Below are 23236 nucleotides of genomic sequence, written 5' to 3' on the forward strand. Positions count from 1 at the left end.
TCTTCTCGCGAGCCGAAGGACATGATTCTGGTGGAACGAAATAATAATTTGGAGGGCCGGGTTAGGTACAACTATGCGAGGCTGAGAATACAGGATTCGACGCTGCGTGTCTAAGTACGTCATGATGGCAAGAAACGAGAGAATGCGTTGTTGATAGAATGCGGAACTCCAGAAGGGACAATATCCAAGAACGCCGTGAGCCATATGAAACACCGTGAACCACGGATCCAACCAGAAAGAAGCGCAGGCAAAGGCGAACGCAAACGTGCAAAGCGGAGTGCAGCAAAGCAAAAAAGTAAATCAAGAGAGGTTCATCAACAAGGATCCGATGACGCAGGCGACGCATTAGGTGCAGGGGCAGGAGGCACGACAGGTGTTGGCTGCCCCTTGATGGAGACCCAGGGCTCTTTTCCGCCCGCGGACTTGCTGCTATTGCTCTCGCCCGACTTGACCTTGTCGGATTCCTCCTCCGACGTGATGCTCTCCTCCGTATCTGCCTCGATGCCTGTGCTGTTCTCCGATTCGGACGAGCTCGCCGAAGAGTCTGACGATGGAGTGATAGCCGCTGGTAGCTGTGATGAAGATTCTTGCTTTGCGGAGTCTGGTGGTGGAGCGCGGGATGCCTTCTTCGCCTTCGAGCGCGACTCTTTACGTTCGAGTTTCTACAGAGGGGGACATGTAAGACCTGAACGGGGGTGTCGGGATAGCTCGTTCAGATCGTTACCTGTTTGAGCTCCTTCTCCTCCAGCTTTAATGGATGTCAGCGCTGATCGGTTCATATATCGTACTAGGACATTAAACCTACCTCTTTAGCGAGGCGCTCTTCCCTCTTCAAGACTGTTCAGCGCATGTTCCGGCCTGACCATCACGCCAAAACTCACCTCTTTACGTTCTCTCTCTTCCGCCTGGGGCAGAAATTAGCTTCTTATTGACGTCATATACGAGAATGACCCACCTCCTTCCTCTCTTGGGCCTCACGCTGGGAAAAACAAAAGAGCAAAGTGAGCAAGTCATCAAACGGTAATTACACCCTGGACCTACCTCGGCTTTTTCTCTCTTCAGCTTCTCTCGCATCTCGCGCTCCTGCACTACCCTTTAAATTGATTACAGCAGTCGTGAGACATTGTCAAAAGTGACGGACGCGAAAGGGAAAAACGTACCATTCCGCCACCTCATCCACGCACTCACGAGGCCGGAGCTTGTTCTTGAGAAGGTATCCCTGCAGCGCGGCGACCTGTGAACCGCAAAATTGCGATGCAGATGCGGATGCGAACACGGCGCAAACACGGGTCACGGCGGGGAAGACACAAAACGAAACGCGCAGACCCAAGATCAGCGTGGAGTAGAGCTTACTTCAGCCTCCTGAACCTAATCTTAACACGAGGAGAGACACATACGCTGAGCTCGTTTTCGGGAATCGCGTCTGCGAACCCCTTCGCCAGGGCGGCAATATCCTCTTCCTCCAGCACGGGAACCAAAAGGCCAGACTTGCGCTCCGGCCCGGAGCCGGGCATGTTCTTCTGCGACACGTCTGGCTCCTTTTCCCTTTCCCTTTCCTTTCCCTTGTCCTTTGGCGCCTCGGAGCCCTTAGGTAAAGGTTGGCTCTGGAAGAAGCATTTGAAGATCCCCTCGGCCTGCCACTTGGTAGCGTGGGTAAAGTTGACCCACACGTCCATTCGTCCCGGACGGCTGAGAGCCGGGTCGAGGCGCTCGAGGTGATTCGTCGTGGCGAACAGCAACCTGTAGAACGAAAACGGGACAGATCATTGCGTGAGCGTCGGATCGCAGAACATGGCCAGGTGGTGCTCCCAGTCGTATGGAACACGGAATGAGGTGGGGGGTTGCACCCGGACGGGTGAGAAAGGCTTAGTAGGGTTTACTCACCGGCCTTCCGCCGCGGCAACACCGTCAAGACTGTTCAATAGGCCACTCAAACTCAGCGTAGATCCGTCGTTGGTGTCGTTGTTATTGCTGCTCCCGCTGAGGCCGAAAGGATTCACCGGGTTGGGCGCACCGGTAGACGAAGAGTCGCGGCTGACAGAACGCGTGAATGCCGCGTCCAGATCCTCGAGGAGGAGTATGCATCTGAGGAGGAGCAGAGTTAATGACCACCAGAAGGGATGATCACCTCACGTGTTTCATACCTGGAAGGTACGTTGCCCATCAACGTCGCTAATGTGTTATCACTCATTCTAAGGTGCAGTAAGATTAGAACCGTGATGGAACCTTATTGTAAGCTTTGCAGATGGCCTACCCTTTCGATGATAGGCTGACGACATATATGTCAAGGCCTAGTTCTCCGGCCAGTGAGTGTATCAACGATGTCTTCCCGCTGAGTGGAGAAGTATCAGAGGACCGCCTCCATCATTCGCACGAACTCATCGTACCTTCCAGGAACACCATGCAGCAGATACCCGCGTCGGAATGGGATTCCTAAGTTGAGGAGTTAGGTTTCATCCCTATCAAATAGCGGAACGGGGCATCTTTGACTAACCTCTTTCAGCGTACCTTCGGGGAGGTCATTAGTGAGTGATGGGCGTACGACGGGTCTAGGCTTACCAATCTTCGGAACGCAAGAAATCCTTACAATCAGCGAGGAGCATATCCTTGACGCCGGGCTGCAACACAATGGAGCTCATCGGTCGCTTCTGTCGGGCGCCGTTCCATCGCCAGCAGCCGAAGTTGCTTCATAGAGTGGGAGAGTTAGCCTGCAATAACATCCGTTTATAGCTGGAACGTAAACTAACGTGTCGGCCATAAAGATGTGGACTCGGTGTTCGGCATCCTTCTCGTACTCGCGCTTTGCTTCCAACACGAGCTGCTTGAGGATATCATTGCTTCGGGCGACAACGCTAACGGAGAGCTTCATTAATAACTTTCCGTGAGAAAGACGTCATTGATCCTTTACCTAATCTTGAGCATGGCTCCATGTCCGTAGTCTGGGTATCGTTTCGACCGTGTTATCTGTTTGGATGAAAACCCCCTTAAGGTTAAGATTTCCGAGGCGTTAGTTCAGAGGGCCGGAGAAAACGTACCCGAAGCCAGTGGCCACGGTAATAAATGGTGTGGGTAGTATCTGTGCGGGGTGATGACAGCGTTAAGCACGGGGTTTGTTGGTGATGAAAGGTTCAGTGACCGCGTACCCAAATGCGGCATGAAGGTAATGCGGCGCTTTTTCCGGCCTTGAATGAGAGCCTCGTCGTCATCATCGACCAACTCCTCCTCTTCCTCTTCCACGTCGCCCGATGTCGATTGAGTCATGCCGGAGCGACCAACTGAGCGCGTAGTGATTTCGAATTCGCGGCTGCGCCCCCAGGCTGGTTGCTGTATGCATGTACAGTCAGCGCTTCGGTTCCGACACGATGGTGTGTATGGCGTCTAAGCTCACCTTTGACAACCAGTGCATCAGCCTACAGGGGCAAAACCATCAGCTCTAGTTGCGCGTGACACGTCAAGAACGGACTCACCAGTCATACGGGTAATCATCTTGGCTGAAATGCGCAGTGAGGAAGAATGCTGTAGAGCTGTCAGTTCCGCGCGCAGGACCCCTGAGTTTCATGCTCACAGTCCACAAAGCTGTTCCATGCAGAGACAGACGCCCGTCTCGCTGTCTCAACTGTTCCGCCTATGACCACCAGTTTCTGAGGCGAGTGGCGAGGTCAGTAACGTGCGCAAGGGTAAGGGATGGCGAGTGGCATACGAGAGTATCTTGAATGGCATTGGCACCACCCATGCCAAACGTGGACAGAGTGCCCTTAAGCATGTCCATGGTAAAGGGTATTCGGAGGAGGGGTAAGGGAACAGGAGGCGTGCTCGGATCGAACTCGTCGACTATTTAACCTGTCGCCGATGGCCCATAGCCTCGTGCCTATAGGCTTAAGGGGCGCACCGCGCGGACATACAAGCAATGACGGAGTCTATTGCCGGTGATGCCTGCGGGGAAGAGCCAACAAACCGTGACCTGAACTGGACATCTGCTGTGGGATCCCGCAAGTGTTAATGCCCAGGAAATTGATTTGGGATAACATGTAGCCAAAACCGGGCGCTTCCATGGGAGATAAGACTCATTTATTTCGCCTATGCATCGCTAAAACTTTTACTTACTGGGAGAGTGATTGATTGTCTGAATTGACTCAGGTTTGGGTCGACCCCCCTCAAAACGCATTGCCAGCGAGGTTTACGTCCTGAAGTTGACGAGTCGAGAGCTGCATGAGTGGACTCGCGGTCCAGACATTGAGACATAGGAAGGCGGCCGTCAATTGAGAGAAGTGTGGCAAATCATAGACATGTTCATGAAACGTTACGGCACTCGCTTCTGGAGAACTCAGATGTCCGAGCCTCGGTGGGTGGACATCCATATTATAGTTATGATCGTGTCGGTGCGAAACTGTGCTTGATTGATTGAGAAGGTCGATACCCAGTATCCAAAAGTGCAATAAGAGTCAGACCTTTGATTTTGGACAAGCGTCTCGACTCCAGAACGAATGATGATGGCAGACTCGGGAGGCAAGCGCAACCCTTTGCTGAGGCCGAGAACGCCCTGGTCGACTTTCCACGTGATGCTGGCCAATAAAGGGACACCCTTGCCAACAAACCGCACAAACCACATAAACCGCCGGAAAGCCAGATTCAGATCGCTCAACCTTGTTGCGCCTCAAACACGTCCCTTCGCCTCACGTCTCACCTCACCAATCTCCTGGCAACTCCTTGCGAATCTGAATCTCTTTCGTCTGACGTTTGGCGCACACAATTGCTCTTCTTGTATCTGGTGCTAAAAGCCACAGCAATGGAACTGTTGTGGAGGTCAGCCGATTTCAGCTTTTCAAGCTCAGATATTATCTAACACTCACACCAATTCCCTAGATCATCATGGTACTGGGCGCTTCAAGTCCATTAGGCATCCACGTAGTCCTGGGCCTGAAAGCAGCTCCGACAGCCCTGCGCTGACACATGTGTGTGATTCATACAGCTTATGCTTGCATTGATATCAGCTAAATGCGCCTCGCAGCACCGCGGAAATTGAAAGTCAGCCCATGCTGCTAAGCAGTGCTAAGCGTATGTCGAGCACAAGAACCGTCGTCTGCTACACCCCGAAATGCAGCGGAGTGGATAAAGTGAATTTATATGCAGCCACGACACGTCAGAAAAGTCGCTTCTTGGGCTGGGCAAGTAAGGCAACGACCACGATTGGGAGCCAACCTACGGGAAACTTAATAACTGACAAGGTCGGCTGTTCCTTACTGATAAGATTTGTTTCGGTAGCGATAGAGCGCCCAAGGAACCGTCTAGCATGCACTCCAACATCCGTACAACGTGTAATACATGCTGTAGGATAAGATGAAACGCAGTCGATACACCTTGTCTCCTCTTGACTGTAAACTGAGTCCAAGTTGACTCACCTTTCGTCAGCGGGGACGCGTTCGGACTCCGACACCCACAAGCTTGTTGCCATTTGACCCTTGGGGCCGCATGGACAGTGGCGGATCACAGGAGAGCCATGGAAGCTACACTTGGTAGCGGCGTGTAAGCCGTGTGTATCGATGAGCCGCCACATATGAATCTACTAACTCCAAGTTTAGCAGAGTCTCAGCACCTGGTTCTACCATATGAATGGTCTAGTGCTGGTAAGATAACCAGTGGCGTACCAAGGTCCGCTGTAGTGAATTGGTTTCAACTCAGACGCGACAGATGTTATAAGATGAAGCCGCCTGTGCGGTGTCCGCACCGTCGGAGCCGGTACACCAGCTGTCCAACCTGAGAGTACCGACCCATATGCTACATCTTCTTGTCGGTATCGTTACGAACGTTGAAGCTGAAAGCTGCTAAATATGTATACACAGCGTCCAAGTGTGTATGCGGCGCAACGTCATGTTCCCCCTTTCAGCGAAAACCATAGGAGAAGATAATGCTTCATCGGAGTCTTGCCTGCATTCTGATCGACTGTAGGTGTCGCTGAGAAACAAATGACTTATTTTAGACAGCAGGGCTGCGGCGTCGTGAGTAAACTGTTCATTCGTGCATGTCGACGAGCAATGCCATAACTTCTCCGGCCGAAATGTCCTAAGTCGGTACGTAACGTTTGCATCATGTAGTTCAAGAGTAGAGCATCTTTGTCGCCTGCGAACGAACATCAGATGACGCAGTGGGTGCGTCAGCGAGAAGACGAATAATCGTACGGCACCGAGATAGAGATCTGCTGTGGTTAGGTCGTCATCTCCGCCTATTCCAGAGCTAGACCACACTTTACTAGTAGCTGTGAGGGCCGACGTCCAAGGAGGATTGGGCAATTTCCGAGAGTATATGATTAGGAGCGGTCACCACGGGACAATCATCATCACGTTCTCACTACCGCTTCATCGCACAGCTGAAGCCAATATTTGTAGCCGCGGCCATATGGCCCGGTTTGGCCGTTGTTTATCCGACGAGGCCGAGGGCCAGGCAAGTTTGGCGTACTTACCTCAAGAGTAGAGTATATATCCTGGTGAATGGGCGCGAATGTCATCTAATCGCAGGGATGAACGAGAAAATGATGACCTTACAACTCATCTCAAATACGCCGAGGCTTCCCACATGGGCAAACCCTACATAAGCACATGCGAGAAGGGTCTCATACTGAGTGCAAAGTCATGAACGCGGCTCGGACATGAACACAGTCGCACACTGCATGTATCATGATAATGAATCCAGCTGACACCCCTAAGGTGCCAGCAAATAGCAATGAGCAGTCGTAAAACAACGTGAAGAATCTACGCGGAAGCAAGCGCAGGCACATTAACACTTAGTCGTTCACAGCCGCCGGACAAGACCGCGGCCACTCACCTCTAAGCCTCTAAGCCCAAGCAAGCCAAGTCAGTCAAGTCTAGTGTCACCCATCTCCATCTCGTCTAGGTCGCCGTCCCGTGGCTGCGACTGCGACACCACCAAACCCTCGTTCATCTCTCGTTTCACGCATAGCTGCTCGGCGGCGATAATTGTCCATGCGGAACCGGCGACCATAATGAGCCAGAAGAATAGGGAGGTGGGTATGGAGGCAGAGTAGTATGTTGTCAGAACGAGGTGGTTGAACATCAGCGTGATGGCAAAGTCGAGGATGAGGCGTGGGCGGCGGACGAGTGCATACAGGTAGTATACGCTAGATGATCCGGGTCAGCACTGCCAAGGAGGACGAAGAAGATCAAGAGCTAGGCAAAACGGAGAGCAGAAAGTCAAGGAGAAAATACGTACTCGGCACAACACGCAGCGAGCCAACAGAGGGCTATAATCCATCCCCGCGTCGCGTCCATCCCCTCGCTCATGTGCCCCGCATCCAGCCCGACGCCGACTTGCTTTCCCCCGCTCCACGCTGAGCCATACAAGCTCCATCGTTGCTCTCCAGGCATCCCGCTGTGGCGCACCGTCGGCCGACCAGCCATCTCCCGCCAGTCCATGATCATCCCTGTTGCGTTGCGAAGTGACGTCTGAGTATGGCCCGAGCCAAGCTAGACGCGGACGCAAACGCGCGAATGCGACGACGCACCCACATTAGCAGCTCCCCCTTGGTATATGAGCGAGTTTGGCTCCGAGAATATGGCGAGGAGAGGGGGTACTATTATCGAGAGCGTGAGGTAGTGTAGCGTCTGCATCGAGATAATCTGCAGGACGTCCGTTTAGCGTTTGCAAGCGGGAGAAGACTGACAATCTGAACTTGGGATATCAAGAGTACAGGGTCCCATGATGTTGCCGATTGTCGCGGTGGTGGCATTGCGATGTGAGGAGGTGCCACTGGGCCCGGAATGTGTCGAGCAGGAAAGCTGGCTCGGGATTCGGGAAAGGCGGGACGGATGGCGTGGCGGTGCTCATTTAACCCCTATTTTGAAGGTCAGACCGGGTGGAAGCCCGAACCATCTCATCTTGACTCAAACTATCACCTCTGCCGCGTCCCACCGCATCTCACCACATCTGATTAGACCTGGATGGAACCACGGAAGGAAAATAAGATAATGCTGATAGTGTCTTCGCCGATATCTTCAAGCGTTCTTCTACTTGGCCACATTCGTGTCACTAGGCTGTGCGTCGACGATGAGTATACACATCGTGTCAATGGTTGAAAAGGCGAGAATCTTGTTATCTGCAGATGAACACTACGCTTTTCTCACTAGTCTACGCTGAGAGAAAACACATTGTCAAGGAATACCCTCTGCAGACAGTATCTTCGAGTCTATCGGTTATATTCGAAGCTTCAACACACTGAGTCTACCGTATCTATCTATTCTGAGGTTTTCTCCTGTCCGCTCGCAAACTGCCAGTCAGTGTATCCATCGGATGTATGATTTCCGGCAAGATAGTACTTGGTCCTGTCTGGCTTGGTCAGTGGCAGATCTTCTTGTAGACGACGAGGGAGGTCGGGCTACGGATAGGGAGGTAAGCTTTTTATCTCCAAATTTTTGTTTCGGGCTGCATTTTCTTGAAACTTACGTTCGCAATAAAGAGCCGGCCAAATGAGATCAATCCACCTTTCTCCTCTGCCGTATCGAGTGCCTTGGTTCTGGTGAAGCCGCCTGCGGCGATATATGGCCGATCGCCCCAAATCTTGCGAAGGACGTCGTTGGATTCAGGGTTACTAGCGGCCTTGACTGCGTCATCGACGCCGTTGATTCGCGGCTCAATAACGTGGATATAAGCCAGGCCTCTCTCCTTGAGCTTGCTCACATAATAGCTGAATGTCGGAATAGGATCAGCCATTCCCATGCCTATGCATTGAGGTGAGTACAGACACTATTACTAGAACGTCCAGGCATACCTTGCCACTCGCTCCACGGGCTGAGCCGTATAGCCGTCCTGGAGGCTCCGACGGCTGCAACTACTGCATCGACGACTTCGAGTGCGAATCGCGTCCTGTTCTCGACGCTACCTCCATACTCGTCCGCGCGACTGTTGCTGACGTCCTGCAAGAACTGATCTACGAGGTACCCATTCGCGCCGTGGATCTCGACGCCATCAAAACCGGCCTCCATGGCATTCCTCGCTGCGGTCACGTACAACTGGACGTACTCCTTGATCTCTGGAACAGTCAACGCTCGTAGGGCCTGAGGACCAACGTCGGCGTGCCAGTGCTCCTCGAGCGGGATGGCGGATGGCCCGACGTGTTCGTGTCCCTCGGATGCAAGCAATGTGGGGTCAGCGGCGCGCCCGAACGCCCACAGCTGAGCGTAGATGAAGGACCCCTTCGCGTGCACGGCGTCGGTGATCTTCCATAATCATGTTAGTGAGCCCGTATATGGTTTCAGCGACTTTAAGTTTTCACTTACCTCCTTCCACGCTTTGATCTGCGCGTCGTTGTAGATCCCAGGGATGTTTGGAAGTCCACCAGCACGAGCGGCGATGATGGTCCCCTCGGTGATGAGCAAGGTTCCTGGCATGCTAGCGCGCTGAGCGTAATACGTCGCTGCTTGTGGACCTGGTACGTGGTCGTCGTACGCCCTGAGTCGAGTGAGCGGAGACAGGACGATGCGATGCTTTAGCTGGGCGTTTCCAACTTGGATAGGGCTGAAGAGAGAGGGGAGGTCGGAGGCGGTCATGTCTGTGATGGATACTAGTTATGGAGTTTGCGAATTCGAGTGTTGATATGCAAAATCATCACCGAGTTCATCTCTCTTTTATACCTAAACCTATGTGGTCGATTCCTTTGCTTATGAACATGTTTTGTCTTGGTCAAGTCTTGGTAAGGAGCAGAAGGAGTCGGTCTTACAGTATCATCTCGCCGGCCCTCGTCGATGCTTGTTATAAACCCACTTCATTCTAAGCAAGCCGACAGTTGTCCCGGGATCCAAGAAGTTCAAGCCGGCGGACTACTGTTTTGCCAGCATCTGGAAGAAGCTGATAACATCCGTTTTGACGCCGGACTTGCTGACTAACGTGGGTAACAAAACTTGGACAATGAGGTCAGTCCCACATGTTTGTGACCGACACGAGGCTGTGTCAGAGATTCTCTCACACTCTCTGATCGCTTTCGTGTCGTGTCGTGTCGTGTGCCGTCAATGGGGTGTGGACTATGCCAATTTAGACGGACGACGGACGATGGACGGAGAATGGTGTTTTCTTGCTTTACGTCCACTGGGGGCAATTGCCCGTGTTTTTGTACAAAACATTCAAAATGTTTTGAGGGACGCCTTCCTAATTGGGAAGGTGACCTTCCAAATTTGGAATTTTGAGCAAAACATTTTGAATGTTTTTGACATGTTTTCCCTGGAAACATCGACTAACGCCCCCAGTGGTCACTTTCTGGCTTGGCTTTTGACTTTATCTGTACCTTTGGCTGACTAGCTAGGTTTGCCGACGATCCGCGATTGGCGATCAGCCGGCGGGGCGGCGACTCTGTGGTGAGGTGTGTCGGTGCTGCGATTGGTACCTAGTACATACTCTTTTTCTTTTTTCATACGTACAATCTTTTTGATACTTGTGCTGCTGGTTTGTTTGTCTGTCGCTGTGTGTGTATAATTACCGTATAATTTCTCGTTGTATTACTTCACTTTCTGTTGTCGTCTCGTGGTGATGCTGCGGTGTGAACCTGATACTGGGATTTGGATGCCCGTGGGTGCAGGCCGCACCGTGACGGCCACGAGGCGAGCGCGTGGAGGTTAGTTATGTCATGGTATGAATGACTCGGAGTACAGCCTGGTAAGGTCTGTTTGGCTTTGTTAGAAATGGAAGGCCTTGCCTGTCAACCCATGGGCAGAGTCATGTCAACGCGTTTTTTCTGGCCACTTGTTGGGTTTCCATCGCTTTGCAACACACATCAAGTCCCACTAAGTATATTGGTATTCTTACAGGTTTCACGTCTATTTAACATGGATGTAGTTCTAACGCTTTCCAACCCTAGTTTACAGCATCTCTGCTCAGGCGTTCTCCAAGGCATCAGCAAAACCCCAGTCAGAATAACCATCAGGGGTGTGGTTACCAACCAGATAGAACTTGGACCTATCGTACTTCGTTAACGGGAGGTCTTCCCGAAGGCGACGAGGAAGGTCCGGCTGATCGGAGAACAAACTCAACATTAGCTGCACTGCGGGTTGAGGCTCTCATAGGTGCTCTTACGTTCGAAATGAAGAGCCGTCCGAAGGAGACTAGCCCGCCTTTCTCCTCCGCTGTCTTGAGAGCCTTCTCCCTGTTGAAGCCACCAGAGGCGATGTAGGGACGGTCACCCCATATCTTGCGGAGGACATCTGAAGAGTCGTTGTTGCTCTTGGCAGGAGCGTCTACACGTTCGGGACCAAAGATGTAGGATAGGTCGCGCTCCTCGACGACGTGGATGTAGGCCAAGTTTCGCTCTTTGAGCTTGTGAACGTAGTAGCTGAACGTCGGGATAGGGTCGACCATCCTCATGTCTGCGGCCAATCCAAGTCAGCTCTCAATTTTATTTCGACAGGACAGGATAAATATCACCTTGGAACTCGGCCCACGGATTCATTCGCATGCCCACCTTGTCTGCGCCAACAGCTGCAACGACCGCATCGGCGACTTCAAGCGCGAAGCGCGTCCTGTTCTCGATGCTGCCGCCGTACTCGTCTGTACGGTTGTTCGAGACATCCTGTAGGAACTGGTCGATGAGATATCCGCCTGCGCCGTGAATTTCGACGCCGTCAAAGCCCGCCTTCATCGCGTTCTGCGCGGCCTTTGCGTACAGCTGCACATACTGCTTGATCTCGGCGACCGCCAACGCACGGGGTGGCTGGTGTCCGTTCTCTGCGTGCTTCTTGAGCGGTATGGACGACGCCCCGACCAGATCGTGGCCCTCGGACACGATGAACTTTGGGTCGGCGGTGCGGCCGAGTGCCCAGAGCTGCAGGTGTATGAAGGAGCCTTTGGCATGCACCGCGTCGGTTATCTGATGACAGACCGTGTTAAGACTTTATTTCCACTTGCTTTTAGATCATGCTCACCTCCTTCCACCCTTCGATCTGCGCGTCGGTGTATATTCCAGGAACATTCGGCGCTCCGCCCGCTCGCGCATCAATGAACGTTGCCTCTGTGACGAGCAAGGTTCCTGGCATGCTGGCCCGCTGGCCGTAGTACGTCGCAGCCTGTGGCCCTGGTACGTGGTCATCATATCCTCGAAACCGCGTCAAAGGGGCGAGCACAATACGATGCTTAAGCTGGAGATTTCCGACTTGAACAGGGCTGAAAAGAGCATGAATGTGAGGAGTAGACATGTTTTTCGGACGATGGTGGATGCGTGCAAGTCTGGTATGATATGCCATCTTTCTCCAGGCTTTATACCTTAGCTCTTTGCTCGTGTTTTCCCTCCACTAACGTGGTTATCTAGGTTGACTTAGTAATTGCTGTTTGGTCTTACAATCTCACCTCGCCGATCACACCGATAATCTTTCCCAGTGTCCATCATGAAGCAATTCACCTCTACGGTCGGTCATTGGCGGAAGCAGGCAAGCTTGGGATAAAGACGAGTCATTCTCGCCAAGGTTCAGTAGACGCTGGCTCTGAAACAACGTTTGCTGACTAACTTAAGTAATATTAGATCTATGTCTGGGTCCGGTGGACATTTCTTTGGCAGTTCGGCTTATTTGTTCTCTGCTTATGAATCGTGGAGATGTGACCTCACCCTTCAATAGTTCTCGTCGCGCTTCACACGCGCCTTTAAGTGGGGAAGTTACAGGTCGTTGTGGCTCCAGGAACCCCAGTTTCAGTCCTGATAGGCTGAAGTACGGCCATCGTGTGACAGTGTATATTCCGCGCTCTCTCATGGCGATCATTAATCAACTAAACCAAGCCTCCTTCATCATGCATCAGGAACCAATAGAAGACTAGTATTGAAAAGGAAAACGTTCGAGTCAGCGCTCTTATAGCATACGCCCGACCACGCGAAAGGTGGTTTAACAAAGGCCAAGTGCATGAATTTCGCTAGTACGCTTTAGGTTTTTCGCTGCCGTATACCATGAACTGATTTTGTATTCTCATCATTCCATACCAATGCTTCATATACTTCTAAGAAGGGAAAAACATCTACCACTCGTGCACTTGTCATATCGTACGTCTCCGCTATTGAAGAGCTTGATTAAGATTCAAAGCCTCGTGGATACTCCCGCAAACTCCCAGTCGGTGTAACCTTCAGGAGTATGGTTACCAACGAGATAGAACTTCGTTCTGTCAGGCTCGGTCATTGGCAGGTTATCTTGCAGGCGGTGGGGAAGATCAGGCTTCAGTGAGATACATTAGCGCGCTTTTCGAAAAAATTGATGCGGAGTACACACGTTGGAAATGAAGAGCGACCCGAAGGCGACCAATCCGCCCTTTTCCTCCGCCACCTTGAGAGCCTTGGCTCTGGTGAAGCCAGCAGCAGCTATGTAAGGGCGTTCGCCCCATACCTTGCGAATAGGATCATTGGACTCTACCCCGCCTCCTTCCTCAGAATAACCGGGGCCATGAATACGCGGCTCGGTAACGTGGATATATGCCAAGCCGTATTCCTTGAGCTTGCTAACGAGGTATGTGAACGTTGGAATTGGATCGGCCATCCTCATATCTAGTCGTCATTCCAGGTTAACTCACTCGACCATTATGGAGAGATAATGTCTACCTTGAAATTCGCTGTATGGGCTCATACGAAATCCTATCCTCGACGCACCAACGGCCGTGACAACGGCATCGACAACTTCGAGCGCAAAACGTGCTCTGTTCTCAATGCTCCCGCCGTACTCGTCAATGCGATTGTTGCTGACGTCTTGGAGAAACTGATCAATGAGGTATCCGCTCCCCCCAAGGATCTCGACGCCATCAAAGCCAGCCTTGATTGCATTCTTCGCCGCACGTGCGTACAGCTGCGCGTACTCCTTGATCTCAGGGATGGACAGTGCGCGAGGGGGTTCAGGTCGATGGTGAGCATCCACATGACCGTATTTAGTGAGAGGAATGGACGATGCGCCGACTAGGTCGTGTCCGTGGGAGGCGAGAAATTCGGAATTAGCAGTGCGACCAAGTGCCCAAAGTTGGAGGTAGATGTAGGAGCCCTTCGAGTGTACGGCGTCTGTGACCTAAAAATGTTCTCGCTGAGGGTGCGTCTACAAATTCCGAGAGGGACACTTACCGCCTTCCAGGCCTCAATCTGAGCCTCGGTATATATCCCAGGAACGTTCGGCAACCCACCAGCCTGCGGGGCGATGAACGTCCCTCTGTAATGAGCAATGTCCCTGGGGTACTGCTGCGTTGGGCATAGTACGTTGCAGCTTGAGGGCCGTGTACGTGGTCATCATATGCTCTGAAACGCGTAAGTGGTGCAAGGACAACGCGATGCTTCAAGTCCAAGTCACCGACGTAGATAGGTTTGAAGAGTGCGGGAACATCGGAAGCTGCCATGTTTGTCAGACAAAGAAATACCTCGGCGTGCCTTTGCTGCTCAGGATTTGTACTTCCGGAGCATACAGCACAAACATATATAAATGAGCGCTGAAAACAGAGTCTGTTCTTTGGGAGCTAGGTTAGCAAACGTGACTTTCAGCTCGAGACATTGACTCGGGCTGACGACATGTCGCCGAGCCTATCAGATTATACTTTACCACTACACTTTGTAAGCTCGTATATGTTGCAATCGCCTAGGTTGACTCATATGTCTCAGCAACAAGCGTTTGGGGTAACGCATGGTTTATGCCATGCCTGCTACACATGCGCGCCGGTTCCGACCAGGAGCGTGCTGAGTTAGCATGGAAGTTATTTTGCGTAAGACTGCTCGGTCTTGCACCATCATCACCGAGGAAATCGTGAGTATCTCAAGTCTCCCACCACTACGTAAGCTCACCGATGCAATGATGCCATTTTTAAAGGAGGCGCGACGTATGACAAGTCGCGGATGAAAGTAGTGAAGGAGAGGAAATGTTGATGCATGAATGCATGACGCGTGACGCGTTGAGGCGCGTCAAGCGTGCGAATAAATGCAGATTATCGCCGGCAGTGACCCCTATTTCCTCTCTTCTCAATCTCTTCTCGTCGCCAAAGGGGCGACTTGTTGTTTCTGCTACTCACTGATCAAAATCAAAGTCCCCTTAATGGTACATTAACACTTCGTTTTTATTAAGACCGCATGCTAGGTCAAGTGGTTAATAAGGCACTAAAAGGCTGCCAGAATGCATCACAGACTCGGAGGCATCAGGTTGGTCTTCCAAATCAACAGCAGGAGAGGCCAGTGAATATTTGATCACTACTCTATTCGTAGCGTGCCGTGCATGCTTGATATCCTAAAAAGTGTTTGACCCACTCATGTGGGAAACACTACTTGGATCCCAATCGGTCTTGTACGCTTCTCGCGAACACAAGGACTTTAGATGAGCAAGCATACACGTATGAGACTGGTCAAGACTGATTAACCTTGAAGTACATCATGAAGTGTAACAAAGTTTTCACCATTGGACTAAGAATCACACTTCAGTTGAGAAAATTAGGATACCATGACGCGCTGATCCTCACAATATCACCTACTTTAGCCGGAGTCGCACTGTCACATACATTAATTTGCCTACGAGGGCGCGCAGCACAGTTTAGAGGGAGTGACGGCACAAGGCTAGTACGTAAGTCTAGCATCTACAGAGAAACAGGCGACGCAGCCCGTTCTACACCAGGAGGGAGACGATTTCTCGTAGGCATCTTGAACCAGAAAAGGTCCTGATTGGGCCGACAAAGAGCAAGGTAAGCACCCTCAATAACACTAAAGTGCTCTTCTCCCGGCAATATCTGGTCAGGCGTAAACCCCATGTTGGCCTCCCAGCTTTGGAGGCGTCCAGCGCACAAAGTCGAGAGGGTTCCTGGTAGGGAAGCAACATCGAAGGAGAACCCGAGTTCCGAGGAGTTGATAGCTATCTTCGCGTCCATGTCGTAAATGTCCAAGCAGAATTGACCCTCCCCTTCAAGACCTCCGTCCCATATTCTAATCACAAGGCCTCTCGTGTCGGGGATGCGGACAATACGAACGTGCTCCCTGCTGGGGTCTGCGTCTGGCCGTGGTTTCATCTGTAATTGCAGAGGTGAATGTTGGCGGAGACTAGACAGCGGAGAACGTACACCATGGCAATTGATCTTTCCACCGTTGCGATCAAGGTGCCCCTCCAATATTGCGTCATATTCGCGCCTGTGATCCGCGAGCTGTGATTCTGGTATATGGAGGAGTCGAAGGTAACCATTCAGCTGGTCGTCGGAAAGGTAGACTTTATCAAAAGCAGGGATATCCCCCCATGTGTCATCTATGTACTTCTCCCAACGATTACGCGTGGCTCTCGGCCTGCGCGTTGATGTCGCTCCGGATGGCTTGCTGGATGTCGGCGCATTATCCCGGACGCTGCATGCGGGCTATATTCCGAGTGACCGTCAACAGTGACTTCTGACGCAAGTGACTATCTGATCTTCGGTTTCTGGGCTCGAGGCATGGTGTGTCTAGTTGTAGCTATGAGTGTTCCTGGCAGGGTAATGTTGAGCTGAGGGCGAGGCGCAAGCAGGACGAGCTTGACAAGCAAGTTGACAAGAACGCGGGCTACCCAATATGGTTCATGTAGCAATGTTCCCACGAGCGCAATGGAATCAGGGAGCAGTTCAACGTTCAACGCTTTCAGCGCTGACGCGACGACGGGCAAGCAGGTCTACCCAGCACATACAAAGCCCTGAAACGGTCCCATACATTAGTCGGTTGATTATATTGATGCATAATGCGCGAGCTGTCTCTGCAACCTACATTTCTGCACTGACCCACCAGTGTCAATGCAACTCGGCATTCTCAGGCTCAAACTCAGGCTCAAAAGACATGACGGTTGGAAATCATATTAACAATGGTTGGGCTACATGTCCTGACGACTCTCTGCAACGACATATCGACGCGACCACATGCAAAACTGGAATTATGTGTTCAGAGACTAGAAATAGGATAAGGCTACATGAGCTACTTATTGTAGAGTTCTTCCGTAATGAACAACGTAACTACTCGATCGAAGGTACCATAGAGCCTAGTGAATAAGAGTGCTATCGTCATAATTGCTATAGAGATATAGGGGATGCAGCCCGTACACCAGCAGGCAGACGACGTCTTGTCGGTACTTTGAACCAGAAGGGATCCGAGTTAGACCGGTGAAGAGCAAGATAAGCACCCTCAATCACGCTAAAACGTTCTTCTCCTGGAAATATCTGGTCTGGCGTAAAGCCTGACCTGACCTCCCAGCTCTTGAGCTTCCCAGCACACAGGACAGTCAGCGTACCCGGCATAGAGGCAGCCTCAAGAGAGAATCCAAGCTCAGACGAGTTGACAGGAACTTCGGCATTGATATCGTAGATGTCCAGACAAAACTGTCCCTCATCCTCGAGGCCACCATCCCAAAATCTGATCGCCAGGTGACTGGTGTCGGGAACGTGAACTATGTGGACGTTGTCTTTGGCGGGATCATCATCGGGCTGCGGTTTTCTCTATGATATTTGTAGTAAGCATCGACTATCACATCGAAGGAATGACTTACGCCCTGGCAAAGACCCCGTCCCTCACTACCACCACTTCTCTCAAACTTCTCATTTACTGTTGCATCGTACTGACGTCGTTGTTCCGCGAGTTCAGATTCTGGTATGCCAAGTCTTCGGAAGAGGTTGTCCAGTTTCTCGTCGGAGAGGTACAAGTGTTCATACTTAGGGCCGTCGCCATACAAGTCATGCTTGTATTTTTCCCAGCGATTACGCATGACCTTTGGTTGGCGTGTGGAGGAGGTTCCGGAGTCGCGACGTTTGCTAGATTCAGCTTCAGAACGCGTAGTTTCCTGAGGAGAAGTTAGAGGCAGCATGCCGAGCAAGTAACGGATCCTACCTTAGGCCTCCGGGGAGCCTTAGGCATAGTGGACAATTTCGTAGTGATGGGCGTATGCTAATAGGGGCAACCTGGCAGTGGTGGTGATGTCTAAACGCGCATGCGCGCGCACTTGCATCTCGACGCGCTCGCGCTGCGGTCACATGTGAGGGTTCTCACGAGTTGAACTTTTTCAAATCCAGAACTTAATAATTGTGAGTCGTAATACCATGTATTCTGTTAAAATCTAAACACACATGAGACCTCACTAACATTAACATAGCGAGCGAGGGGAACACATCCTTCAGTTCTTATGTCATTGTTGGGAATTGGATTACATCAATTCATATAAAACATAGCACAAACATACTAGAACGTGAAAATTGCACTGGGAGTAATCACCCGCGTCAAGATGCGTCGGCGGCGAGCCGAAAAAGGCACCCTCATGATCCAATTTACAGTACATATAGCCGTCATAGACGTACAGGTGATGCGGGCCTTACCCCGTCAGGTTGATGGTATCTCACCGGCACTTTGAACCAGAAAGGATCGAAGTCGGGTCGATGAAGGGCAAGGCAAGCGCCCTCAATCACACTAAAGCGCTCTTCTCCTGGCAATATCTGTCCTGGCTTAAAGCCTGACCTGGCCTCCCAGCTTTCAAGGTCTCCAGCGCACATCACCGAGAGCGTTCCCGCGACAGGGGCTACTTCGATAGAGAAGCCAAGTTCGGATGAGTTGATCGGCACCTTCGTAGCCATGTTGTATATATCCAGGCAGAATTGGCCCTCATCTTCGAGGCCGCCGTCCCAGAACCTGACGACGAGATGGCTGGTGTCAGGAATGCGGACGATGTGAATGTTCTCCCTGGCTGGATCCTCGTCTCGCTGCGGTTTTCTCTGTGGTCCGTGATGAGCATCGACGAGGATGGAGAACTGAATAACGTACTCCTTGACATGGAACTTTTCCGCCATGATTGTCGATGTCTGCATTATACGCTGCGTCGTGTTTGCCCCGGTAGCGTGCAAAGTCTGATTCGGGTACACCAAGTAACCGATAGAATTCGTTCAGTTCCTCGTCGGAGATGTATAAGCTCGAGAAAGCAGGATCATCTCCGTAGCTGTCATATATGTGCTGTTCCCAGCGGTTGCGCATGACCTTCGGTTTGCGCGTCGCTGTCTTCCCAGGTGGCTTGGTGGATGTCGAGGGCGCCTTGCTCTGGACACTGCGTGCGGGCTAGAGACCGAGTGAGCGTCAACAGAGGCTTCTCTTGCAAGTGGCTATCTAACCTTCGGTTGTTTCTTAGCTCGGGGCATGTGGGAGCTAGGGATATACGTGACGTGAGTGTGTTGGGTCGGGGTAACGTTGAGTGGAAGGTTCGATGACAAGTACTTCTGAGCACGAACGCAACACGAGCGCCACGCGCATCCAAACGCGTCCCATTAACTCGACCATGTGATCATATTCTCACGGGCTCGCAGCGGATTGGCTGCCGGATCGCCTGCCTCCGGTTTCGTGGTCTTATCGCAACCACTGACTTGCAGCCCCTAGTTGCGAGGGCTTGGGGATGCAGCGGTGCGTCCGAGATGGCAGCATAAAATGGACAGTATGTTATTGTTTTGATTGCATCTGCTCCAACATTGAAGTCCTTACGCGAGTGCAGCCTATTCATCCTCTTACAAGTTACTCATTGGATATTGAACGTGAAGTTCCGTGTATCTAGTCGAGCCATGAAACACAGAGTAGACTCATCCTACGGTGCTCTTGTCCTTGAGTAGTCCGTGACGCGCACCATCTTATGACTCTCACTACACACGTGAGCAACATAGCCTTTCCCGCGATGGAAATGCTGGCTTGAGTTGCTGTGGATTCCCAGGCCGCGCCGTGGCTAGATTTCATTGGGATTGTCAAGCCACAGCTACTGACAATCAATGCAGTGGTCTTAACTCAAGCCTTCCAAAAGTGAGTCGCTACGAAAATCGGAGACAATTGATAGTGACACATCAAGGAGAGCGTGATGCTTGGGTGTTCACATCGTCGCAAACCTAGTGTTCTATCAAGTAGCCTCTTCATATATTAGTGCACTTGCATGTATGTGTTAAGGGAAACACAACGAATGCGAAGCGCAAACACTACTCTGGGGAAATAGCTCTATAGAGACCGACTGCTGAGACTAGATAGGAGAAGACTAAAATTCTCAGCGAACATACCGGTACAGGATAATATCAAAACCAGACAGCGACATCATAAAGGAATAGGTGATACAGCTCGAGTGACACCAGCAGGTGGACGATTCCTCATAGGGACTTTGAACCAGAAAAGGTCTGAGTTAGGCTGGCGGAGTGCAAGGTAGGCACCTTCAAGCGCACTAAAGCGCTCCTCTCCCGGTAGTATCCGCTCCGGCGTATACCCGGCGTTGTCTTCCCAGCTTCGAAGCCTTCCGCCACACAGAACTGAGAGCGTTCCTGGCTTAGGGGCAACGTTAAAGGAGAACCCAAGTTCGGACGAGTTGATGGATATTTTCGTGCTCATGTCGTAGATATCCAAACAGAACTCGCCGTCGTCCTCGAGACCGCCATCCCATAGCCTGATAACAAGGCTGTCATTGCCGGGAATATGGACAACGTGGACATGTTCTATAGTAGGGTCCTCGTCTGGTCGCGGTTTCCTCTGTGATAACGATTGTAAATGACGAGAGTTCAGCAGGCAAACAACTTACGCCCTGGCAATCAATCTTTCCACCATTCATATCCAACTGCTTCTCCATTCGTGCATCATAGTCACGTCTGTACTTCGCGAATTCTGATTCTGGAATGCCAAGGTCTCGAAAGAGTCCGTTCAAGTGTTCGTCGGAGACATAGAACTGCTCATATTCGGGTCCATCCCCAAAGGTATCATACATGTGCTGCTCATAGCGGTTGCGCATGACTCTCGGTTTGCGCGTCGACATCATTTCATATGGTTTCGTGGACGTTGAAGGCACGTTAGCCTTGCGTTAGCCTTGCGTTAGCCTTGCGTTAGCCTGGCCGCTGTGTGATCGCTGGAGGCTGGCCAAGTGAGAGTCAGCGTGAGCCACTCATTTATCTTAAATCTGACCTGGGGTTTTTGGTTCGCTCGGGGCATACCGAGCGTGCTGAGAAGGGCTGTTTAAGTATCGCTGAGTTGAGGGCAAGTTGACTTATGCAGAGTCACGGACAAACGCGTCACCCACAGTCAGACCACGTGCATTTGTTCTCACGAGTTCATGGTCGACGAGATCAAGCACCAGTAGTCAATATTTCAATGCTGCAGACAACGAGCTACAACGAGCAGCCATTATTTTCCACTTCCACATGATGTCATCATAGGAAAAAAAATTACCTGCTATAACTGCCAAACATCCCTGGTCTTAGGTGGCGGACCTAGAGTCAGTCAGAACTCCTCGATCTCTGCATGACAACGTTAACATTGCTGTAAAGTTCGTCAAGGTACTAGGTTCAACCAGCTTCCCCGAGCATGGTACACCTCCAGTTATCGCCTCTGGCCACTTTCTGTCCCACAAGCCGATCCCACGCAACCCAGTCTTCGTATATTTTAGGAGAACAGGAGGGATTTCTATACCTATGCCCCCATCAGGATTTTGACACGTGCATTTCCATGCATTTCCTGGTCTCAAAAGCTGCAAATGTCGTAAAAATGCCAAAACTCGGGAAATGCGCATTGTATCGTCAAGAGTAGGTTCGAAATCGGTAGGGCGCCGTGTGCCTCTGTAGTCGTAATTAGACCATCTCCGAGTGTATTTCCCATAACTTTCCTGGCATTATCAAAACGACTGATTCACGATTCGGGCACGGGAAATGCAATGCAAATGTATTCATCACCGGGATGTAGTACGAAATGCGGGGAAAGCTCATGAGGTCCATATAAAGCGGAACAGAATATCGCGAATTGTGGGATTAGTAGATAACAAAAACTCAATTAAAAGAGCAGTAAAGCGTGAAAGGGAGATTATTAGAGAGCAGTCCGAAAAGTTCTATGCGCGCACGAGGAATACCGTACGAAGGAGAAAGAAGCGGGGGGAAAGAGATGCAGAAGCGATGATACTAGCCACGAGAGGACGACCGGATGGAGTTTAATCTGAATGAAACGTGAGTGTAGAGCAACGGGATTAAACGGACGACTTACAGACAATGCGGCGGTAAGCACGCACATCGAGCTTGAATGACCGGGCCGGGCCAGAGCTCGCAGCCTGCTCGCCAGAACTAGCCTTGGGCTGACGAACCGGGGCGCTCGCAAACTGAGATGACATGGCCAACGCCTCGGCGACGCTCGCCCGCGAGCACCGCTCAACGATGAGGTGGGTATAGTTGAATGTTGTTGCCTCATTGTGGTCCTTCGAGAAAGGAGGGATTGAGGGGAGCTCCATGTCGTCGTCAAGGTCGTCTTCGAGGTGCTCCTCGTCTGGCTCGGGAACGTTGGCAGCCTTCTCCTTACCTTTGGTGGCGGCATCCTCCCTCGCTTTCTCCCTCTCCTCCCGCTCCTTCTTGACGCGCGCCCGCTCCTTTGCCTTGTAGTTGCTCATAAGCCTCTTCGTCTTGTTGACAGTCGAGAGGTTCAGGGCGCCCTTGGGGTCAATGCCCTTGATGTATCCATTGATGTCTCCGAGGAGCCCATCTTGGGCGAGCTTGAGTGCACGATAAACCTAGAAAAGGTGATGAGTAGAATACTGGAGGAGAAGGGGATAGATAATTACCGCAGCAGCAGCAAGAACAGTGGCCGCATATGGCGCATAGACGGGGTTCTTCAAGTTGTCGTACTGCGGAACGTCGACGCGGCCGACAATAGCGAGGTGATGGCACGCGAGGACGACGAGGAGAAAGTCACCTTTGAGCATGCCGGTTGGGCCCTGCAGATCCCTGCCGCTGTTCAGGAACTGGTCCTCATCGAGCAACTCCGCAATGTAAGCTTGCTGCAATTGGGGTGTGTTGATGCCTTTCTGAGCGAAGGAGGTGACGAGGGCGGCAATGGCAGTGGTGCCGAGGTTGCTCCGCCATTCGATGAGCTTCTTCTTGGCCTAAGCATTGGTTAGCGACAGGACGAGTAAGACATGTCAGCGACAACTCACCAAGTTGAAGACGGGCCCAGTCACCGCTCTCTCGTCTTCCGGGAGAGGGGTTCCATAAACCACCTGCCAGCAGAGCACCACATTCTGCGTGATCTCCACGTCGGACCAGTCCCAGACCTTCTTCGACCCGCCGAAGAAGTAAATCAAGGTCGGGATGAGCTCGTCGGTCCAGGCACCACGATTGTGAGCACCCGCCGGAAGGTCGCCGAGCTTCCAGACCAGGCGCTTGCTATCCTCTTCGGCAGTGTCGGAGGCGGTAACCTTGCTGCGCTTTGACACGGGTTTGATGGCGGAGACTTGAGCGTCCATCTAGAGTATATTAGCGGGGCATTATTCGAGCA

At 51.7% G+C, this 23236-nt stretch overlaps 8 protein-coding genes across 8 annotated transcripts; all 8 read right to left on the reverse strand.

Annotated features, from left to right (window-relative positions):
• Window positions 1–35: 35 nt before the first annotated feature.
• CONPUDRAFT_140136 (P-loop containing nucleoside triphosphate hydrolase protein) lies at window positions 36–4135 on the reverse strand. Its single transcript, XM_007776391.1, has 23 exons — window positions 4105–4135; window positions 3701–4045; window positions 3566–3641; window positions 3468–3516; window positions 3389–3410; window positions 3144–3324; window positions 3036–3076; window positions 2909–2964; window positions 2748–2852; window positions 2560–2685; window positions 2495–2508; window positions 2388–2433; window positions 2255–2332; window positions 2145–2192; window positions 1885–2085; window positions 1398–1740; window positions 1161–1234; window positions 1042–1093; window positions 956–979; window positions 882–905; window positions 806–829; window positions 725–748; window positions 36–662 (listed from the first exon to the last, which is right to left on the reverse strand). Exons 2-23 carry the CDS (start codon window positions 3767–3769, stop codon window positions 315–317), a joined length of 2025 nt encoding a protein of 674 aa, XP_007774581.1. The 5' UTR covers window positions 3770–4045; window positions 4105–4135; the 3' UTR covers window positions 36–314.
• Window positions 4136–6612: 2477 nt separating this feature from the next.
• Window positions 6613–7762, reverse strand: CONPUDRAFT_112437 (uncharacterized protein). The gene is made up of 5 exons (XM_007776392.1): window positions 7685–7762; window positions 7517–7631; window positions 7225–7435; window positions 6820–7132; window positions 6613–6746 (listed from the first exon to the last, which is right to left on the reverse strand). Exons 1-4 carry the CDS (start codon window positions 7739–7741, stop codon window positions 6850–6852), a joined length of 666 nt encoding a protein of 221 aa, XP_007774582.1. The 5' UTR covers window positions 7742–7762; the 3' UTR covers window positions 6613–6746; window positions 6820–6849.
• A 429-nt stretch (window positions 7763–8191) lies between these two features.
• On the reverse strand, window positions 8192–9579 carry CONPUDRAFT_85462 (FMN-linked oxidoreductase). Its single transcript, XM_007776393.1, has 3 exons — window positions 9288–9579; window positions 8780–9227; window positions 8192–8729 (listed from the first exon to the last, which is right to left on the reverse strand). Exons 1-3 carry the CDS (start codon window positions 9555–9557, stop codon window positions 8410–8412), a joined length of 1038 nt encoding a protein of 345 aa, XP_007774583.1. The 5' UTR covers window positions 9558–9579; the 3' UTR covers window positions 8192–8409.
• A 1295-nt stretch (window positions 9580–10874) lies between these two features.
• On the reverse strand, window positions 10875–12188 carry CONPUDRAFT_169570 (FMN-linked oxidoreductase; the record flags this gene model as incomplete). Its single annotated transcript, XM_007776394.1, has 4 exons — window positions 10875–11009; window positions 11074–11363; window positions 11422–11863; window positions 11919–12188. 4 exons carry the CDS (start codon window positions 12186–12188, stop codon window positions 10875–10877), a joined length of 1137 nt encoding a protein of 378 aa, XP_007774584.1.
• An 819-nt stretch (window positions 12189–13007) lies between these two features.
• CONPUDRAFT_140139 (FMN-linked oxidoreductase) lies at window positions 13008–14346 on the reverse strand (the record flags this gene model as incomplete). Its single annotated transcript, XM_007776395.1, has 5 exons — window positions 13008–13190; window positions 13245–13516; window positions 13571–14024; window positions 14078–14160; window positions 14190–14346. 5 exons carry the CDS (start codon window positions 14344–14346, stop codon window positions 13056–13058), a joined length of 1101 nt encoding a protein of 366 aa, XP_007774585.1. The 3' UTR covers window positions 13008–13055.
• Window positions 14347–15532: 1186 nt separating this feature from the next.
• Window positions 15533–19115, reverse strand: CONPUDRAFT_169572 (uncharacterized protein). The gene is made up of 7 exons (XM_007776396.1): window positions 19081–19115; window positions 18740–19027; window positions 18322–18690; window positions 17478–17768; window positions 17035–17427; window positions 16042–16326; window positions 15533–15990 (listed from the first exon to the last, which is right to left on the reverse strand). Exons 1-7 carry the CDS (start codon window positions 19105–19107, stop codon window positions 15565–15567), a joined length of 2079 nt encoding a protein of 692 aa, XP_007774586.1. The 5' UTR covers window positions 19108–19115; the 3' UTR covers window positions 15533–15564.
• A 920-nt stretch (window positions 19116–20035) lies between these two features.
• CONPUDRAFT_169573 (uncharacterized protein) lies at window positions 20036–20818 on the reverse strand (the record flags this gene model as incomplete). The annotated part of the gene is made up of 2 exons (XM_007776397.1): window positions 20511–20818; window positions 20036–20461 (listed from the first exon to the last, which is right to left on the reverse strand). The coding sequence occupies exons 1-2, from the start codon at window positions 20742–20744 to the stop codon at window positions 20036–20038; spliced, it is 660 nt and encodes a 219-aa protein (XP_007774587.1). The 5' UTR covers window positions 20745–20818.
• Window positions 20819–21622: 804 nt separating this feature from the next.
• CONPUDRAFT_85465 (uncharacterized protein) lies at window positions 21623–23205 on the reverse strand (the record flags this gene model as incomplete). The annotated part of the gene is given in 6 exon segments (XM_007776398.1): window positions 21623–21787; window positions 21803–21907; window positions 21956–22473; window positions 22525–22844; window positions 22896–23132; window positions 23154–23205. Coding segments are annotated over 5 exon segments (1132 nt in total), but the record flags the coding sequence as incomplete, so codon positions are not given.
• Between the last annotated feature and the right edge of the window lie 31 nt (window positions 23206–23236).

This window comes from Coniophora puteana (genome assembly GCF_000271625.1).
Source record: "Coniophora puteana RWD-64-598 SS2 unplaced genomic scaffold CONPUscaffold_17, whole genome shotgun sequence".
NCBI lineage: Eukaryota > Fungi > Basidiomycota > Agaricomycetes > Boletales > Coniophoraceae > Coniophora > Coniophora puteana.

What these genes read in the sequence shown, in the direction of transcription:
- CONPUDRAFT_140136 (XM_007776391.1), bottom strand. Translation starts at nt 3,769, where the DNA reads ATGGACATGCTTAAGGGCACTCTGTCCACGTTTGGCATGGGTGGTGCC. An exon ending in TTCCCGAAAACGAGCTCAGC is followed by an intron (nt 1,235 to 1,397) that starts GTATGTGTCTCT and finishes TGCGGTTCACAG; the next exon opens with GTCGCCGCGCTGCAGGGATA. An exon ending in AGGAGAAGGAGCTCAAACAG is followed by an intron (nt 663 to 724) that starts GTAACGATCTGA and finishes CCCCCTCTGTAG; the next exon opens with AAACTCGAACGTAAAGAGTC.
- CONPUDRAFT_112437 (XM_007776392.1), bottom strand. Translation starts at nt 7,741, where the DNA reads ATGCCACCACCGCGACAATCGGCAACATCATGGGACCCTGTACTCTTG. An exon ending in CTGTACTCTTGATATCCCAA is followed by an intron (nt 7,632 to 7,684) that starts GTTCAGATTGTC and finishes GACGTCCTGCAG; the next exon opens with ATTATCTCGATGCAGACGCT. An exon ending in AGGGGGAGCTGCTAATGTGG is followed by an intron (nt 7,436 to 7,516) that starts GTGCGTCGTCGC and finishes GCAACGCAACAG; the next exon opens with GGATGATCATGGACTGGCGG.
- CONPUDRAFT_85462 (XM_007776393.1), bottom strand. Translation starts at nt 9,557, where the DNA reads ATGACCGCCTCCGACCTCCCCTCTCTCTTCAGCCCTATCCAAGTTGGA. An exon ending in AGATCAAAGCGTGGAAGGAG is followed by an intron (nt 9,228 to 9,287) that starts GTAAGTGAAAAC and finishes TGATTATGGAAG; the next exon opens with ATCACCGACGCCGTGCACGC. An exon ending in CCCGTGGAGCGAGTGGCAAG is followed by an intron (nt 8,730 to 8,779) that starts GTATGCCTGGAC and finishes CTCAATGCATAG; the next exon opens with GCATGGGAATGGCTGATCCT.
- CONPUDRAFT_169572 (XM_007776396.1), bottom strand. Translation starts at nt 19,107, where the DNA reads ATGCCCCGAGCTAAGAAACAACCGAAG. An exon ending in GAAAAGTTCCATGTCAAGGA is followed by an intron (nt 18,691 to 18,739) that starts GTACGTTATTCA and finishes CACGGACCACAG; the next exon opens with AGAAAACCGCAGCGAGACGA. An exon ending in GACGGGGTCTTTGCCAGGGC is followed by an intron (nt 17,428 to 17,477) that starts GTAAGTCATTCC and finishes CAAATATCATAG; the next exon opens with AGAAAACCGCAGCCCGATGA.